Here is a 20,476-nt window from a genome sequence, read left to right as displayed (position 1 = left end):
GCCTGATTCTGCTGAGACCATCAAGCCCTCATCCACTCCTACTCATCTCATCTGTCTGAGTCCATTGGGGGGCCTCACCGGCATTCCCTGTTGGCTGTTTGGCTGGGGAGGGGAGTGTCTGGCAGCCTTAGCGGGAAAGATGAGGGAGCAATCTGATCAAGACGGTCAGCGGATTATATTGAGAGTGTCAAAGCATCAGGCTTGTTTAGAGCCAGGAGTTGGGATTATTCCTGAGTTTTGGTTCCCCCACGGTCCTGGGTGGATGTTTGCATGGGGTATGTCTGGGTTTGGATTTCAGACTTATTCTTGATTTTTTATTTCAGGATCTAACTTGGCAAGATGAGCACTCTGCCCCTTTCTCCTGGGAAACAAAGGTAAGTTGGATTAAATTTAGATCTATTTGTTCTTTTAAAAAGAACTGAGTAGTTGTATATTTTTCTTTCAGCATTTGATGGACTCAGAAGACAGCCCCCTGACTGCCAGGTTGCAGGGGATGTGTCCCTTGTTGGTAGAAAAGGAGAGGATGGGAGGAGCATGGTGAGGAATTAGGAAACTATTGTGTGTGGTTTGGTGATAGTGAGTTCAAAGTAGTAGTGCTTTCTGCCAGGGTCCAATGACGTCCCATGACGCCCATTGACTAGGACTCCCGGCCAACTTGGTTAAGGGGGCCAGCCCTCTTGGCGGCCCTGTCTCTGCTCATACCTCTGGTCCCCAGCACTTAGCACCTTGGTGGGAGATGCCCCATAAGACAAAGCTTTGAGCAAATGGGAGGTGACGAGCTGATTGATAGACATAGACATCCATTTAGCTAATTCATCCAACTTGGATCACTAATTCTGTCTCCCAGTCATTCTTCTTCTTCATCATTATCATCATCATCGCCAGAGTTGCTTAAGAGCATCAAGCTTCACTGATTTTAATTCATTTTCCCCATCTCCTAAGTTGCCCCAGTAGAAGTATATTCATAAGCAAAATGACTAAAAGACAGGTGTCTTTAACCCAAGGGACAGAAATGAAAGACCAAGATTTTCTGAATTCTGGAACATTTGGTGATGTGTGTTGGAGGGTTCTTTACGTCATGAGAGTGTGTTACAGACAGAGACGGCGGTGAGCCTGGAATAGGGCTCGGACTGCTGGGCAGATCAGGGTTTTTAAATACTGATACCTCAAGGCACTTGTTTTTTGGTTTTTCACTTGTCCACATCATTGCTGATCAGAGCCCTCATCCCAGCAGGAAGCCTATGAGGAGGGTGGGCCAGAGTGGTCCATGAAGGACCCTGAGAGGCCCTCATGTTGGCGACTGTGTCTTAAAATGAAATATTGCCCAAGGGTTCAGATGGACACAAGGACAGCTGGCACTGTTCTTGGCACACAGACAGTATTTAGTAAGCTATTGCCAATTGCCCTGGGTGAAGCGAGCTGGCCTCAGGGCGTGGGAGCGTGGGACAGTTGAGATGAGTGTTAGAGTTAAGAGGTGGTTTTGGGGAAGGCATGGCATTAATGTAGTCTCCCTAGGGATCGGGTACGGGTTGCAGGGGTGACCAGCATTGTCTTGGGAGAGAGCACAAGATGTTAAGGAGCCACCTGCAATTGGAATAGCTTCTAAATCCAACACTGGATCCTGTGTCTACTGACATTGTAAAGGAAGTCATAAGTGGGTAAAAAGTGCATCATTACATTGATTCTTAGCCAGGGCCCTCAATATTCCTCTTCTATGGGCTCCCAAAATGGGTAATTGTGAGAAGCACTAATCCTATAGATGATATCTAGCAGTAATAGCCAGATAGATTCTCTGTGTGTTGGAAATGAGCAGCCTTGGGTATGGTGACCCAGAAAGCAGTGCAGATTTTCCTGGACTGGGTCTGTATTTGATGATATCATAGTGATAAAGGCAAAGGAAAGTAAAAAATAGTTAAAGTGTCCTAAGACCTAAGCTCATCATGTTCCCCACGAGAATATCTGTTCTCTTAAGAATTTACCTCGTTAAATGTTCCCGAATCAGCTATTTGTGGGACAGGACATTTCATCTTTTATTAACTTGGCATAAATGACATTCTGGAACAAGATGGTGCAGCTCCCAGAGTGGCCACTGATACAAGCACAGCTGCTGGGGCCAGAGTGGGAAACAGGTGCCTGGCGAAGGTCTTGAGAACAAAGAGAGCAAGTACAGTCCACTTGAATCACAGTTGTGCTAAGAGGCTCATTGTCCACAGATGCCAGCATATCTGGTCCCTTAGGAACCAGTGTAAATTGAGGAAGCTTGCTAAAATCCGGTTAATATGTGTCACCCATCATAAATTGCATCCTTTTAGTAAAGTGTAGTCTTCATAGCTCAGAGTTGGCAGTTTCATTTCATATTCCTGTTAGATTAGAGTTCCAGTTTGTTTCACAAACTGTTGGGCTCACTCTGTGTCCTCACCTTCCTGTTTGATCTTTCGAGGTCAGACTTACTATAGTTTACTATTAGAAACGTCTAGGGGCAAAATAGAGGGTATCTCGGAGAGCAAGGGAGCTGCTCCTTCTCCTTCTCCCTTCCTCCTTCACTAGGCAGTGCTGAGTTTTAAAAAGCCCATCACTCATTCCTCCTTAGTCTTAACCCTGGAGTGCCCTGCCATCCTGCTTGAAGAGATTTGCCAAACTCTTCTTAGGACTTAAAGGCTTATAAGATCCTCATTGGAGAGCCACAAACAGGAGGTGGCTTTAGTGAAGGTAGGACCCCCCAATCTCCAATTGCAGGACTGGAGGGAGACTTGGACCCCATTTCTTGTTACCTCTCAACTGATGCCTTCCTCACTCTATCAGTTCTCTATAGATGCATAACAAACTTAATGGCTTGAAGCAGCATTTTATGTGCTCATGATTGTGTGGGTCAATGATCGGAGCAGGACTCGGCTGGACTGTTCTTCCGTTGGCCTTGCCTGGGATCACTTATGTGTCATCTGATCGCCTGATGGGAGCTGGGTGCTCTGAGAACCTTGCTCATGTGTCTGGTTGGTGCTGGCTGTTAGCTGGGCCACATGTCTCCAGCAAGCCAGCCTGAACTTCTTCACACAGAGGTGGAGAGATCGTGTGCGGGAACGGAAGCCTACGAGGACTCTTTTGAAGCTTAGGCTGGGCAATTTTATAGTATCACTTCTGCTCTGTTCTGCTGGTCAAATCAAGGCACAAGCCAGGCCAGATTCAATGTGTGAGGAAAGAGACTGCACCTCTTGATAGAAGAGCTGCAGAGAGTTTGCACCCATTTTAAATCTAAGATTGTATGATGTCATTCATTCCTTGGTTAACCTTGGCCATTTCTTTCCATTTTTAATTAATCACTCATTGATTTTTTTAAGTTTTATTTTTAATTGTGGCAAAATACACACAACATAAGATTTTCCATCTTAATCATGTTTAAGTGTATAGTCTGGTGGCATTCAGTACATTCACATTTTTGTGCAAACATCACCATCATCCATCTCGAGAACTCTTTTTAAAAATTATTATTTTTTAATTGACAAATGAAAAATTGTGTATATTTATGATGTACAACAAGATGTTTTGATATGTGTGTACATTGTGGAATGATTAAGTCAAGCTAATCCACACCTCCAGAACTCATCTTGCAAGACTGAAACTCTGTTCCCATTAAAGAATGACTGCCCCCCACTCTCACTAGCCTGCGGCAGCCACCATCTATTTTCTGTCTCTGAAATCATTCATTGATTTTTTTTTTCCAGTAGACATTTATTGTATACCCCGTTTATGTCAGACATTATGCTGCAGGCCCAGAGTTGAGCATATGCCACTTCTGTGCTCGAACAACAGCTCAGTGAGTGGACAGCTGTGTTTGGTGGCAAATCTCACTCAGCACAAAAGCTATAGCCACTGAGTCACTCCAGTCATTTTCTCCATACGTTTAACCCATATTTGTACACATGTTGGGTAGATGTAACCTCATGCCCTTCTTCGGCTATTCAGTTCAACAGACATTTAGTGGATGCCAGCAGAGTGCCCAGCTCTGACTTCTCCATCCCCTGACGAATCTACCTACACAAGGGTAAGCCTGACCCAAGGTCACGGCCATGGGCAGAGTTAAGAATCGCAGGGATTTTTGATTTCTCACCCAACTGCTGCACTCTGTATGGGTTCCTTTCTCTTGGCCAGCCCATGACCATTCCACCTCCACAGAATGAGCTGTGGTTGTGCTTGGGACCTGTGGTCGCTGCCCCCATGCAACGCAGCTTTGATCAGGAGAGCTCGCTGCAGCCTCACAGTAGCAGCTGTGCGCCCGCCTGGTTTTCCAGCCTGTCCACCCTGCCTCGGTTGCCTCCTCTGAGGCTGATCCTGGCTGTGGTGCCTCTGTTGCCCAGACTTCTTCCATCACAGAAGGGAGGCCTGCCGGTCCCAGAAGGGGTGGGGGTGGTCGTGATTGTCATCTTTTCCACTCATCTATCAGCTTGGCAGGCGTGCTGGGGGAGAGGGGGCCAGTGGGGACCTAATGTTGCATTCCTGTCTCATGCTACTGCCATTTCCAGAGGAAAAAACTCAGCACTTAGAAGGCTCCAGACAGGAGGAGGCAGGGAGTGGAGAGAGGATTCTTTACATTCCCCAGGCGGTCTGGGCTGGAGAATTCAGAGGAGAAAGTGCCTTTGGGGCAGGTCAGGCCCTCCTTCGAAGTTGGCTGGGCTCTTGGGACCCCATCCCCAGCCTTGGTTGGCTGGGCTCTTGGTTGGCTGGGCGTTGTAACCCTGTCCCCAGCCTTGCCCCTCCCCCAAGCTGTCTGGCTGCTTCTCCTTTCTGGCTACCCCCTTCCTTCACCTGATGTCCAGCTGCCTATTAGGGCAGTAAGTAGGTTGGGCTGGGGATCGGTTCCTTGATTTCATGGGTATCAAAAGATCTCGGGGGGCTAATATAGATCATTCCCAGAGTAGGGAAGCCTTCCAGACGCCTCCTTGGGAAGACACATAAGCATTTATGAGCACAGGCCCTTCCTCCATGCTGTGCCCATGATAGGGATGTGTGTGCACTCTGAATTCTTTCACCCTTGGGAGGCTGGTGTCCCTGTTCACGCTGTGAGTCAGGACACCAGGATGCAGGGGGTCAGGTGCCTGGCAGTTCGAGTGGGCGGAGAGCAATTGGAGCTCAGGTCTATCTGTGACTTTCAGGGCTTTGCTGCCCATGGTGGGACAGAAGGGCTGTTCCAGCAGGATGTTCCTGGACATAGAGGATTCGTTGGCTCTGCTCAGTGGTTCCTCCTCACTACCAGTCACGGGGCTTCTGAGAGGCAGGACACCATGGGGCTGCATCCACCCACCCGCAACTTGGTCTCTGCGCTCCTCACCGAGACCCCCATCTCTGCCCAGCAGTTCCCTCCCTCCCTCCTGCCCTTCCTCTGGGCTGTGCCTCACCCCTTCCTGAGACAACAGCAGACCCCTGTGTGCCTCTGCTCTCGGCCTTTCCCTGCTCTCCATGTGTGTGGGACGATGCGTCACTCGTTCAGCCCCGCCCTCAGCCCTGCACTGCCATCCCACAGGCTCTGTTCTCACCCACCTCAGGGACCATGTTCTCTTAGACCTCAGTGTTTTGCTCTGTCCCCTGACCCCCATCCACCTGAGAAGGCCCCACCTGCCCTCCAGACTCGACACAAATCCTCTTTTTACAGTTGTCCCAATCAGGAATCTCACCACGTGCCAGGTCTGTGCTGAGCATCCTCCCTGCATTGCAGAGTGTAATCCTCACAGCAACCCACCTTACAGATGAGGAAACCATGGCATAAAGTGAAGATGTGAACCAGGCAGTCCTAAGCCCAGGGCTGGGCTCTTAACCCCTGTGCAGCTTCCAGAGTTACCCTCTTCCCTGTTACCATTAGGAAGCACTGTGATAGAAGAAAAATGGGGCTCGTGCTGATGAATTCCTTGTTGGTGCATCTTTGTCCATGTGAGATGATGAGCCCAGAATGGCAGACACAATTATTTGTCCCTTAACCTTGACAACCCTGGGGACTGGTGCACCTCTGCACCCATTTCCTGTTGGGCCTCAGCTGAGTTCTCCCTGGCTGGTGTTTTTTGCCTTAGAGGCTGACGGGGTGGATGTTTGTTTGCTTACGTTCATGCCCCGTCTCTTTGGGCCCCTGGGTTTGTCCCTGTCAGCTGCCACTTCTACTAAATTTGTGATTCTAAAGGTTTTTCGTGTCCTCCTGCTCATCTTCCTCCTCTTCCCTCTTTGGAGGGGAGGTGGGAAGAATAGATGTTAAGTGGTGGGTGAATGTATTAGGATTTGCTCCAGTAAATGATGATCTTTTCTGACAAGGCTTCTGTAGCCTTTGTCTCAACAATTTAGATCTGTCCGAGGCTGCCAAGCCAAACAGTTAGTTTTGGCAGCCTGCACTCGTCTTTTACTGAAATATTACACATTCCTCTTCAGTGAGTGGGACGTTAAAAATAGACACTGGGCTCAGTTGTGGTCCTTCTGTTTTTAGAACAGACGTGGCCAACTGAGACCCAGTTCCCCGCATGGGGTGACTGACGCCCAGCCCTGGCCTGGCTGGAGGGAGCCCTCCCAGCAGAGCCTCCGTGGGCACTTGGGATGTTGAGGCTGGGCTGTTCAGTGTTGCCGTCAGGAGGGACGGCTTCCTTGTGGACTCTCCTATCTCCCCTGTCTCAAAGACTATAGAAGACCACTAAGTTGCATCCCCAAACCCCGGCTTTCTGTCTGTGGCCAGCGCCCATGAGTTGGCGTCCCATGGCCCATGGGTTCCTCCCCTTCATGAGCCTCATCCTCCCGCCAGCCCTGGCTCCCTGTTGCTCAGTGCCGTGGGAGAGGGCTGGCATGACCTCCTTTCTCAAGAGCCCAGCTCTTTTTCCACACCTGTAGAAAATGGACTTTTGTTCTAGGAAAGTCTAGGCTGTGCCCTGGACTGGAAGAGATGGGGAGTGGCCAACAGTGTGGAGTCACCGAAGCAAAAAGCAGTAAAACTTACTTTGAAATGGCAAAAGGGGCTCTGCCTTCCTATGGCCTGCATGTCAGTGTGTCTTCGAAAATGAGCTTGGAGCCACTTTTCGCTCTGTCCTGGTGCTGTGTGCACAGATACCAGTATAGGTCCCCCCTGGGTAGAATCAGGTCCCTGGGCAGGATGGGCTGCAGTTCCTGAGAGATGGGCTTGATCTCCCCTGGGCCCCCACCTGGCCCTGCTAGAGTCTGTTTTTATTATAGTTCCTGGAGTTTTTAGAGCTGAGCAGAGTCAGATCTAGACAGGAAAAAAGATTCTCCCTCTACCCCAAAAGGTTTGTGTTTAGAAATTCTAGATGACAAACCCTTTTCCTTTGGGGAAAGCAGTGGGGAAGAGGCCTAGCACCCAGCAGGTGATGGACGAGGGCAGGTTTTTTTCGATATACAATATTTTGAAATATTGATAGGGTACATGTGATATTTTGTGAAATCAGAGACTGTATGTTCAAGTTAGGGTATTTGGGGTGTCCATCACTTTGAGTATTTTTAATTTCTATGTGTTGGGAACATTTTACATCCTCTCTTATAGCTATTGCAAAATACACAACACACTTAACTGTAGTCACCCCGCTCTGCTGTTGAACACTAGAGCAAACACTTACTCCTTCTATCTCATTAGCCAACCTCTCTTCATTCCCTTCCTACCCACACACCCTTCCCAGCCTGCAGTATCTATTTCTTCTACTCCCTGCCTTCATGAGATCATCAGGGCTGTTTTGTTAAAGGAGATTGTAGTTATACGTTATTTGCAAAATTATGAACAGCATACACATACATAGGGAAAAAGACTTAGAACTTTTTTCTTTGTTAAGTTCTTGTCTTCCCCATAGTCACCTCCAGACCCCCTAAACTAGGTAGCTGCTTCTGCCAGCAAAGCCCTCTTCTCTAGCCAGATGACACCCTCCTCTGAAGAGCTATTGCCAGGGCTCCAGGTCTCCTGTTACCCAAGCAGGGCTGGGAGTGACCTCTGTCATTCTGTTTGAGGAGGTCACACCCAGCTAAGTGCTGCTCGGTTCCCTTCCGCAGCGCCCCTGAAGCAGCCCAGGAACCACTGTGACGGGCGTTTCCCCCCAGCATCCCTGGCTCTGCCCACTGCTGCCCTCCACGTACACAGGAAGTTCTGTCTCACCTTCTAGAGGCTTCTTAGCAAGGACACCCATGGTAGAAATTGCTGATCCTAAAAAAGCCTGGGGTTTGACGAAGTGCTCAGTTTTAAGTGCCTTCCTTACACTACAATTTCCAGATCAAAGTCAACTTTGTCCCCTGAGTTGGGCCCCACTTCTGAGCCATTTTTAGTGATTTGCCTATTTCAAGAAACTATCATCTCTATCCCACAGTCTTTCTGTATTCTGTTGTGGAATTTGGAAATATGCAGAGTATTCAGAATGCACCACTCAGAAACAGTCCTTTAAAATCAAATTAGATCACACACATACATAAAGAAATCCCACTGTGTCCATTGCTCCCGGCAGCTTCCATGGATGTCATACCTGGTGGCCACCTGTTGTTTTGCAATGCAGGGATGCCCAGCCATGGATTCAGGCTTAGAATCTCTCGATCCAGGTTGAAATCCCAGCTGCACAATCTCCTAATGGGCTAGTGACCCTAGGACAATTTAATTCATCACTCCGATTCTCCGTTTTCTCATTTGTAGAATGAAAATAATAATAATTTAGAAACAACAGTCCTGATACATCAGGCACACTGAGTAATCTACATTGTCTTTAACCAGAGAACCAATGCTTTGATGGCTGTTTCTTTCTTTTTTTTTTTTTTTTTTTAGACAGAGTCTCATTCTGTTGCGCAGGCTGGAGTGCAGTGGCACGATCTTGGCTCACTGCAACCTCTGCCTCCTGAGTTCAAGCAATTCTCCTGCCTCAGCCTCCTGAGTGGCTGGGATTACAGGCATGCGTCACCATGCCCGGCTGATTTTTATATTTTTAGTAGAGACGGGGTTTCACCACGTTGGTCAGACTGGTCTCAAACTTCTGACCTCGTGATCTGCCCGCTTCAGCCTTCCAAAGTGCTGGGATTACAGGCGTGAGCCACCGCGTCCAGCCCATGGGTTTTATTTCCTGTAACACTGAGCTTCAGGGCAGCCTAGGCGTGCATTTTAAACTTGAATTCTTCATGGCCTCGTGATCTCATCTCCCAAGGCTGGAGGGAAGACATCTAGCCGTCAGAAGCTGGACTTTTAGAAATCTCAGACTCAGAGAGCATGTGCCGCTCTCTATGTATAGGACCTGCACTTCACACAGGAAAAGTAGTATTTCCATCCTTGCCCTGACAAATATGCACCTGCCCATTGGCGAGAATCCTGGGAGAGTGCTGCTGTCTGCAGAAACTTAAAGGACTGAACAGACCATTGATTATGTGAAAGACTGTGCATGAAAGGCATGAAGAACCATGTTTTGTATCTTAAGTTAGCACAGGCAGTTTTAAATTATTATACTCAGTGACTAAAAATGCTACTCTGTTGTACATCTGGTGGCATTAGAAATTGGGGCAGCCGCTAGAAAGCAGATTTGATAGTATGCATCCAAAACCATAAAAAGGAAAGGTTTAAATTGTTTGTATTTTGACATTTCACTTCTAGAAATCTGTCTAAAGAAATTAACCCAAAATGGGGAAAAGATTGTATGCATGAAGATGTTTATGGCAACCTTAATTATAACAACAAGGCTTAGAAATAGCAAATTGTCTGTTAATAAGAAAACGGTTAAGTAGGTTGTGTGACATATTTTTACAACCATTAAAAATAATGATTATAATGACCATACAGCAACATGGATGATGCTTATGATTAAGTGAAAAAGCAATACCCCAAATCACATGCCCAACAGAACTACAGCCTCATAAAACACATATATGAAGATGGTTACATAGAAATAACAAAAAGCAGTAGTGATTATGGGAGGAGGGAAGGGTTGTGACTGATTCTTTTTCTTTTTTCTATTTCCCAAACTTTCTGTCATGTAGTTTTATTACTTTTATTTATTTATTTATTTATTTATTTATTTATTTATTTATTTATTTTTAATGTATATTTTCTTTTTTCTTTTCTTTTCTTTTTTTTTTTTTGAAATGGAGTTTCATTCTTGTTGCCCAGGCTGGAGTGCAATGACGTGATCTTGGCTCACCGCAACCTCCACTTCCCGATTTCAAGCGATTCTCCTGCCTCAGCCCTCCTGAGTAGATGGGATTACAGGCTCCTGCCACCACGCCTGGCTAATTTTGTATTTTTATTAGAGTGGGGGTTTCTCCGTGTTGGTCAGGCTGCTCTGAAACTCCTGACCTCAGATGATCCACCCGCCTCGGCCTCCCAAAATGCTGGGATTACAGGCGTGAGCCACCGTGCCTGGCCTATTTTTAGTATATTTTTTGAGACAGGGTCTTGCTCTATTGCCCAGGCTGGAATGCAGTGATGCAATCGTGGCTCACTGCAGCCTTGACCTCCCAGGCTCAAGCAATCCTCCCACCTCAGTATATTGAGTAGCTGGGGACCACAGGCGTGTGTCATCATGCCTGGCCATTTTTTTTTTTTTTAAATTTTTAGTAGAGAAGGGGTCTCACTTGTTGCCCAGGCTGGTCTCAAACTGGGCTCAAGCGATTTTCTATCCTTAGCCTCCCAAAGTGCTAGGATTATAGGCGTGAGCCACCACATCTGGTGTATTAATTTATTTTAGAAAGAGGCAGGGAAGTATGAGGGAGTAGAAATGGTGAGGGAAGGGAGAAGTCTTCAGAATTGATTTTAGAAATGATTGAGATTACAAATTGCTTGTTCTGCAGAGCTTGGAAGACAACATTCTACTCCAAAGAGGAGGTTTAGGTTGCCATGTAATGATTTTGTTGGTCAAAACAGCTCAGCAGTGTCATTTTTAGAGATCACTGTGGTTAGCAGCATCCAGATCAAGGAAAGCATTTTGTGGGTGCTCAGATGTGGGGCATAGGCTGTGATGGGTGCCAGGCCCTGCCCTGCCCCCTGGGTGTTTGTGATCTGAGGCTGGGTTCTGACCCTGGCTGCGATGTGGCCTTTTGTTGCAGTGTGCACCTTTCCTCATTATCCTCCCAATGAGGGTCGTCACCTGCCAGGAAGGTGCTAGAACCACACTGGAGGAGACAGGAGGGTGCCCTGTTTACCAAGCAGAGAGCCCTTACTCATCGGTAATACTCAGATATCTTGAGCTGCATGTAGCATAGTGCATGAGGGAGTATATCAGTGTGTTCTTGAGTTGTTTTAAAGAAATACCTGAGACTGGGTAATTTATAAAGAGAGGAGGTTTAATTGGCTCACGGCTCTGCGGGCTGCACAGGAAACATGGCATCGGCATCTGCTTGGCTTCTGGGGAGTCCTCAGGGGGCTGTGGCTCATGGTGGAAGGCGGAGGAGAGCAGGTATCTCACATGGCTGAGCAGGAGCAAGAGGGAGAGAGTCAGGGGGAGGTGCCACACCCTTTTAAATGACCAGACCTCATGAGAACTCACTATCATGAAGACAGCACCAAGCCATGAAGTCACTATCATGAAGACGACATCCGCCCCCATGATCCAGACATCTCCCACCAGGCCTCACCTCCAGCACTGGGGATTACAGTTCAACGTGAGATTTGGGAGGGGACCACCACCCACACTCTCTCACCCGGCCTTAGCATTTAAGCTTCTGATGCATTTCAGGTGTGCAACGGGAGTCCTGACCATACCCACCACTCAGGACAGACAGTTCCAGCACATGGGCAACAACTTGTGTGTGGCTGGTGTGCGTCCTTATGCTGAGGAGGGGTGCGTGAGCTGGCACACCTGTGACGGTCGATTCTCAGGATCACTTTCTTTTTTCTGTCCTTTCTTACATCCCACCCTAGAGTCAGATGGAGTTCAGTATCTCTGCCCTATCCATCCAGGAGCCGAGCAACGGCACCACCGCCAGTGAGCCCAGACCACTGTCCAAAGCTTCCCAGGGCTCCCAGGCCCTCAAGTCCTCCCAAGGCAGCAGGTCCTCCAGCCTGGATGCCCTGGGCCCCACCAGGAAGGAGGAGGAAGCGTCATTCTGGAAGATCAATGCTGAGCGGTCCCGAGGGGAGGGGCCTGAGGCCGAGTTCCAGTCGCTGACCCCTAGCCAGATCAAGTCCATGGAGAAGGGGGAAAAGGTCTTGCCTCCCTGCTACCGGCAGGAACCTGCCCCGAAGGACAGGGAGGCCAAGGTGGAAAGGCCCAGCACCCTCCGTCAGGAGCAGCGTCCTCTTCCCAACGTGAGCACTGAACGTGAGAGACCCCAGCCTGTCCAGGCCTTCAGCAGTGCACTGCACGAGGCTGCCCCCTCCCAGCTCGAGGGGAAGCTGCCATCTCCTGACGTCAGGCAGGACGATGGGGAAGACACCCTGTTCTCGGAACCCAAGTTTGCACAGGTGAGTGGCCTTTACCAACGTGTCCTCAGATGGGATGGTGCCTTATTCCACGGCAACCGAGAGGGTCCCCCACAAAGCAGGCAGGCCACAGGTGCCCATGCTCTTTTTCCTCTCCCTCCTCCTCCCTTCTTCCCCTGCCTCTTCCTCAGAGGATGCCTAGGCTCAGGGTGCTGAGCCACCAACAAATATGCAACAAGACAAGTTTTGCGAGTCCATCTGGGTGCCCTAATTTGTTTACCAGTCAGGGTTCCGTGGCCCACTGCGCTTTCCCGTGTGTGGGGGCTGCTATCAGAAGAGGCCCCTGGAAGGCGCTGCACCCAGGGCTGTCACAGCTCAAGGCTGTGTTGGGCCTTCTTTTTGGGAGCTGTCCATAGAGGCAGTGGTCTGTTCTTTAGGATTGGTCTGGATTTGGGCCAGGGGAGCTGCCTGTTGGCAAGGCGGGCAGACACACTTGAGAGGCCACACTGGGTCTTGCCCCTCTGTGGGCCTCGCTGGGCTCCTGGCTGCCTTGCTGAGGAGTGAGCCCAGGATGCAGTTTCCTCCATGGTAGCCTCACCCGGCCTCCTCTGGCCCTTGAGACTCCTTGGTTCTTGTGGGTCACTCTTTTTTTTTTTTAATTTTAATTTTTTAAATTTTTTATTTCCATAGGTTTTGGGGAACAAGTGGTATTTGGTGATATAAGTTCTTTAGTGGTGATTTGTGAGATTTTGGTGCACCCACCACCCGAGCAGTGGACACTGAACCCAATTTGTAGTCTTTTATCCCTCACCCACCTCCCACTCTTTTCCCCGAGTCCCCAAAGTCCACTGTGTCATTCTTATGCCTTCGCATCCTCATAGCTTAGCCCCCACTTATGAGTGAGAACATATGATGTTTGATTTTCCATTCCTGACTTACTTCACTTAGAATAATAGTCTCCAGTCCCATCCAGGTCGCTGCAGATGCCATTAATTCATTCCTTTTTATGGCTGAGTAGTATTCCATCGTATATATATACCACAGTTTCTTTATCCACTCATTGATTGGTGGGCATTTGGGCTGGTCCCATATACTGAATTTTAAAAGTTTTTATTATGGTAAAATATACAAACATTTACCATTTTAACCATTTTACAGTATAAATTTGGTGGCATTTGAGTACATTCTCAATGCTGTGTAACCATCACTACCATCCATCTCCAGAACTCCTTTCATCCTGCAGAACTAAAGCTCTGGACCCATTCAACACTAACTTCTCATTCATCCCTCCCCTCAAGCTCCTGGCAAGCACCATTCCACTTTCTGTGTCTGTGAATTTGACTCCTCTAGGTACCTCGTATAAGTAGCACCATATAGTATTTACCCTTTTGTGACTGACTTATTTTACTTAGTGTGACGTCTTCAAGGCTCATTCATGTTGTAGCAAGTGTAGAATTGCCTTCTAAGGCTAACATTCCATCGTGTGGTTAGGCCACATTTTGTGTATCCACTCATCCATCGGCAGACGCTTGGGTTGCTTCCACCTTCTGGCTATTGTGGTCTGTTAGGAATAGTGCTGCTGTGAACGTGTATGTACAAATAAGTCTTCCAGCCCCTGCTTTCCCTTCTCCTGGGTGCATACCCAGATGTGGAGTTGCTGGATCACATGGTGGTTCTATTTCAACTTTTTTGAAGAACCTGCATACTGTTTGCCACAGCAGCTGCGTCATTTTACATTCCCATCAACGTGGGTTCGCGTTTCTCCACTCCCTTGCAACACCTGTTATTTTCTGTGTCTTTGCTGGTGCCATGCGAAGGGGTATGAGGTGGTGTCTCACCGTGGTTTAGACTTGCCTGTCCATGATCGTGAATGATGTTGAGCCTCATTTCATGTGCTTATTGGCCATCTGTGTATCTTCTTTGGAGAAATGTCCAATGGTCCCTTGCCCATTTTTAAATTTTTGGTTATTTTGTTGTTGAGTTGAGATCATCACTGATAACATTGAATGTCCCCCAGAGCAGGTTTCCAGTGCTTCCACACCTCCCTCGGCAGATGGCTGCATGTGCTGTCCTCCCGAGGAGGGAGGATCCAGCGGTGCTAGTACCTTCTGCCCACCTCGGCTCCACATCAGTGCTCTAGCCTGTCCTTCTCTTCGTGTTTCTGCACCTTCTTAAGCTAGTGCTTTCAGCCCTCTCGTTTCCTGCCTTCTCCAGTACCTGCCCGTCTCTCCGTTCTGTTTTCTGTCTCACATCCTCCCGCCCATCAGCTCCTCCTTACAGACAGGCTCAGTTCCCTGCCTCCCTAACCAGCACTCTTTCTCTGAGACTCGGCACTGGGGGCTTCCTCTGAAGGAAGTATTTCCATAAAATAGGTGATAGTCCCCACTCTAAAGAGAAGCAGGAACGTGTTTCTGTGTGGGCAGTGGAGAGTAGGAGACAGCACATGAAATTCGTTTGAGAGAACAGATTTCTGAGTAAAGCACAGTGAAATGCCACTGCATTTAAGAAACTGGAAGGAAACCAGAACAAGGAAAACTGGATTGCACCCCTTCCATTCTGCATGTTTTGCCTCACTCTGCACCAGTCTCACATGCAGCCAAACTGGGCCTGAGACAGGTGTCAAGGGCGAGCCCATTAGCCCATTGCCTGCTCTTGCTGCCATGTATGCATTTTCTGCTGGCCGGCTGCTTGGAGGGTAGAGAGTCAAGGTTTCTTTGCTCAAGAACACCTTGGCGCACCAGGTAAATGCCTGCCGGTGTTAGGCTGGAGGAAAGGGACATCAGAAACAGGCTGCTGAGTGGAAGCCAGTCAGAAGTTTTATGAAAACAGCAGCAGCTTGAGACAGCCCATGCTCACAAGAGGGGACCTGTCAGTCAAGCCCTTTCCCCTGAAAGAAGAATGACATTAAACCAGGCCTTGTGGTGCACGCCTGGTGCATGCCTCTAGTCCCAGCTACGTGGGAGGCCGAGGCAAGAGGATCGCTTGAGCCCCGGAGGCTGAGCTTAGAGTTTGGGAAAATCACTTCATAACCTTTCACAAGATCTGAAAGAAATAAGCTTCACATTCTTTCCACACTATGTTTACTTTCTCAACTTTACAAGTTCTTTTTTGTTGTGTTTGTGTGTGATGTTTGTTTTATATTTGAAGGAATATCTTTATCATTTGTTCTCTTATTTAGGATGAATAAATTTAAACATGGCTGTCATTCAGAAACAGAAAAGATTTATAGAAAAATACAGAGACATTGTTCTTTTCTCTGTAAGGTCTGTAAGCTGCTCACAGACATGCCTGGGGTTGGAGAGGGGTTAGTGTTGGATGCTGGCAGAGTATAGATTGCATTGAACTTTATTTAATCTTCTGATTTCAAGCACTGAGATAAATTGAGATCAGGGAACCTCTGAGACAGAAGTAGGCTCTTTTATCTGGGTCGTTTTAAATGAGATGCTGTTTTTAGATTATACGTAACAAAAAAAAAGGCTCGTCTTACTTCCATGTTTTTGTCCCTTCTACAGGTCAGCTCAAGTAATGTCGTCTTGAAGACGGGATTTGATTTTCTGGACAATTGGTAAAATGTATTAGAAAAATACAATGAAGAACCCTAAAATGTTTTCCAAAGTGGTGTGGTGGAGGAGGATAAAAAGGGCCACCTTTTCCTATGTATTTTACTGGTTTCTTGGCACTCTTTTCTTAATCATTTGGAAACTGGTCAATATTGCCAGATTTTTTTCTTTTTTGGTAGAACCAGATATATATGCTATTTTCAGTGATTTGATAACAGAAGTTTTACATTTGGAATTTTTAAGGTCTGTTAATAATTCAGGAGATCTTGTAAATAAAACTTCTGTTCCCAGCTCCACCCAACTTTCCCCCTCCTCAAAGGATGTGTTTCAACCATGTCACAAAAATCATATAAGTGATTTCCATCTCCTTCTCCATTATTCCCCCTCCCCCCTCCGCTTTTTACCGTATGGGTTCCTTTTGGTGGGTGATTGAGGGTGATGTTATCAGCCATGACATAGCATGCTGGCTGTGACCCCGGAAAGACTGGCCCCCAGCGACGTTCTCAGCCAGCGCTCGCAGCTGTCCGGGGCTTCTCTGGCAGAAGCCATGTCTCTCACATCATGTGCCAGCCTCTACCCTCACGCCATTTCCAGGGAACAGACTGTGGGTATGTAGCAGTGTAGTCTTTAACCTGCTCTGATACATATTCAGAGTACGGATTGTTGTTTAAAAAGAGTTGCATGTTTAAAGAGTTTTGTATTAGCTTTTCATTATTTTGTATCTAGATTATCAACAATGGGGCTACCACTTTCCTTGGTTTTATATCCATTTCCTCTTGGAAGTTCTTGTTGCTTATGTGACCTGTTGGTTGTTCCCCGGACTGGGCACCTGCAGGAGTCAGGGCAGACGGCAGGTGTGGCTGGAGGACAGGGCTCTTCTGCTTAGTTGTGTTAGAGTCTTCCAGCATGGGACTGTTGGGAGCAGTGGGCATTCTTTATCCCAAGGGCTAGCCAGGCTGCGTCATGACGGACCTTCCCCAGCCCTGACCACCACCAGAAGTGGAAGAGTGGAGTCTGCGGTCAACTCAGCAGTGCCCGTGGAGACCTGCGTGGTGTCAGAGCAGCAGTATCTCTTGGAGCTGGTGCAGACACCAAGGCTGCCCAGTGGTACAACGTGGTCCACCTCCCCTAGGGAAGCTGCTGCACTCAGAGGCTGCCCTGCCCAGTGGCCCCTGAGCCGTGTGAGCCTGCAGGAGGCGTCTGAGCAGAGCCTCAAGCCCGGTATGGCGCCATCTCCATGTTGCCATCACTGCGTTCTCACCTGAAGCCTTAATCTCTGCAACCCCTGCCAGTGAGCGCTCGGTTTCAATACCAAAGTGTGTCTTCTTCTTCTTTTTTTTTTTTTAAAATGCCTGTTTCATAGGACCTTCTGAAATGATTTCCAGAATATTTTATCTGGCTCCAAAATAAAGCACATAGCAACTCACCTCAACCCCTCATCACCTCCAGGAAAGTTTCTGCCAAAGCTGTGGCATAGCCAACTTTTGGTTTGGTTCTTGCCAATTGCTTTATGTCCCTAAACCTCATTTGGATCCTTGGGGTATAGTTTATCTTTCTGCTTCAGTGATTTACTGTAACTTTTCAAATATTGGTTCTTTCTGTACCATTTAAGTATAGTTGATATATGTGAGGCAAAAAAAGGTTTCACCATGGTGGTGAGGGAAAAAGGAGCTTAGAAATCCCAGTTGGCACAGCCTGGGCAAGCACCAGCTCCCCTCAGGGCTAACGGCACTGTTCACACAGGGATCCTCAGAATCAGCGGCCACCTGCCTCCACCTTCTGCCTGGAGGGCATGGGGCTGTTGTAGAACCTATGGTAGCAAATGTATATGTATGAGTTTGTATTCTGTAGTGTTGGTGTAGCACAGAAGAAAGACCTGTGTCCTAGACAGTAGGCCAAGGTGATCTGCCTCTTCTATTGGGAGAAATTCTAATTTCTTTCCCACTTTCTCAAAAAGCCCAATATTCCCTCCAAGTTCTTCTTGGTGCTGAGGGCTGTAGGAATTATTGAAAGCTTCTGCCTCACTTAGTATCGTCTGGGGCCCAGCACCCAGCAATAACTCTAATAATGTTTCTTAATGGTATAGCCTCCTGAGATTAAATGTAAAATCAAAAATTAGGAAATCTTGGAGGGAGTCCTCAAGTTGTATTGCTTTGCTGTGCTTTTGGAAGAAGGGACGACCTGGAGGACACAGGCTCATGTGTGGGTCTTCATCCTGCCTGACTGGCAGATCTTCCTCTACACCTTGGGCAAAGTCTATGCGAAGATGGTTTCTTAGCTCTCCATTTGCCATGATTTTCCTCCCATGCATCAGGAGGGAGTTTCTCAAACCAGGAGTTTATATTTATTTTTTACAAAATACACACTTTTCAGGAGAAACCTGAGCGTGATTTTGGATTCTCCACCTCCCACCAGTCTCTGCACCTGGGATTCAGCTCAAGGATTCAGTGTCTTCATTTTTACAAAAGTTCCCCCAAGAAATCAGCAACCAGCCTCTGTTTCATCTGGGAGCCCCTCCCTTGGCCCCCTGGGTTTGGGGGTGCTGCCCCACTGGGAACAGCGGGGGTCTGTCACCCATCTGAGCCGCACCCCCCTGTGTGGATTTCAGGAAGAGCCTCCCTTTCTTTGCGTCTCCCTTTCTTTAATTAACATTTTCAAAAGTAATAAATTCTTACTGACGACTTGTAACTTAGTCATATTTTATACTTGTAGCCTTTAATAAAGCCATTTAAAAAATGCTATTTGTGTCTGTGATGGGCCTCTGCTGGTGTCAGGAAGCCTATGGAGATGATTGCAGTTGAACACAAAAGAGAAAAAGGGGTTCGTGCTAGTGAAAGCTAGCTTAAGCCACTTCTGGAAGCCTGCTTTGCAGTCTTGGTGCGGTCCTCTCTGCAGGTTTGTGGGAGGTGATGGCTGCTAGCAGGAGGGGTGGGCTCTGTCCTGGGGGACATTTGCACAGCCCTTGGGTGAAATGGAAGCATTGGCAAGGCTTTCCAGACAAGCTTATTGTATTGAGTGACTGGCTCTGAAAAGCTGCCTTCCTGAAAGCTTTCATGTTGCATCTAGTTAAAGCTGATTTTTTATGGGAGGATGGGGAATAGACATACAAAATAAAACATGGCCAGTCAGTCCTATTCCATTCATTAAAGTGTAGGTGGTAAATTACCAACTATAGATTAAGGAGATGTTAATTTTTCATATCAAATAAGCTTTTAAGACTGAAAATGGTGAAAAATGCTCACTTAGGTTGGCAGACTTCTAACTTATGCACAGTCCTGAAACCTTGCTGCTTTCAGGACTGGAGGTTTCTGGGAGAGTGAGTAATTGCACCTGCCGACTTAGTGGCCTACAGTATTTGTGATGAAGTTTGTGGGTCATCAGTGTTGGATGATTCTATCTACACATTATGAGAGGAAACAAAATAGCTCCCAAGCTTCTAGGTTTGGCAGTAACTCAGTATGTGTTACTAACACATCTTTTAAAAAGGTGTTTCTGTACAAGAGGGAGGAGCTACCAACATAGAGGCAAAACCTACCTGGGTGTATTCAGCACTTTCCAGCCAGGGAGGGAATATGCTGAATCCGGGGGAACAAGAATGCTAGCTGTTGCAGGGTGGGACCATTCGTGGCCTTTTCTGGGAGTTTTTTGTTGTTTTTTTTTTTGCTCCGAGGCAGTCTTCTGATGAACTTACCAGCTTTCTGGGAACATGGGTACCAAGAGGGAGCTCCCTAGGAGGAAATCAGTGATTCTGAATCACACCTAAACTTCGGTAGAAAACAAGTGGGCAACCCTGGATATAAGATAAACTTTAAAAATTAAGAGCAGGGCATTGGTTTGCTAGGGAGGCATAACAAAATGCCTCAGGCTGGGTGGCTTCAACAGAAGCTTATTTTCTCACAGTTCTGGAGGCTGGAAGTTCCAGATCAAAATGTCAGCAGGGTTGGTTTCTGAGGCCCCTCTTCCTGGTGTGTCCTCACCAAGGTCATTCCTCAGTCTGTGCTGTCTGTGTCCAAACCTCTTCCTATCAGGACATCAGTCATATTGGGTTAGGGCCCACCCTAGCCACCGCATTGTAACTTAATTACTATTCTAATGGCCCAGCCTCCAGGTAGTCACATTCTGAGATACTGAGGGTTAGAACTTCAACATAAAGGAATCTGGGGTGGAGGTGGGACAATTCAGCTCCTAACAAGCAGTAATTTGAACTAGAAACAAAAAAATACCCCTCATAATGGCAGGCACAAATACAGTGTCCAGGAATCAATGTAAATGCAGAGACTTCTTTAAGGAAAACCCTAAAAGTTAAATAGAAAAATTAGAAGATGATCTGAATAATCCTGGATGGGATAACAATATAAAAAAAGTTACTTCTTCCCAAATAATCTCATAAAGTTAGTGCAACTTTTTTTTTTTTTTTTTTCGAGGTGGAGTCTCTCTCTGTCGCTCAGGCTGGAGTGCAGTGGCGCGATCTCAGCTCACTGCAAGCTCTGCCTCCCGGGTTCATGCTATTCTCCTTCCTCAGCCTCCCAAGAGTTAGTGCAACTTTAATAAAAATTCCAGTTGGATA

General features: G+C 47.4%; 1 protein-coding gene across 3 annotated transcripts in view; it reads left to right on the top strand.

The window, feature by feature from the left end:
* The window catches only part of C1H1orf198 (chromosome 1 C1orf198 homolog), a 32,245-nt gene extending 13,595 nt beyond the window's left edge, over positions 1 to 18,650 (top strand). For all 3 annotated transcript variants that reach the window (XM_063707757.1, XM_063707760.1, XM_004028568.5), the window contains 3 exons: positions 324 to 374; positions 11,849 to 12,391; positions 15,862 to 18,650. In XM_063707757.1, the coding sequence (XP_063563827.1) occupies positions 324 to 374; positions 11,849 to 12,391; positions 15,862 to 15,918 (651 nt within the window). In that variant the 3' untranslated portion in view covers positions 15,919 to 18,650. The remainder of the gene's footprint in view (positions 1 to 323; positions 375 to 11,848; positions 12,392 to 15,861) is intronic.
* The last annotated feature ends 1,826 nt before the right edge of the window (positions 18,651 to 20,476 follow it).

Source organism: Gorilla gorilla, chromosome 1 (assembly GCF_029281585.2).
Source record: "Gorilla gorilla gorilla isolate KB3781 chromosome 1, NHGRI_mGorGor1-v2.1_pri, whole genome shotgun sequence".
NCBI lineage: Eukaryota > Metazoa > Chordata > Mammalia > Primates > Hominidae > Gorilla > Gorilla gorilla.
The sequence above is the reverse complement of the archived record's forward strand: the minus strand, read 5'-3'. Positions and strand labels throughout refer to the sequence as shown.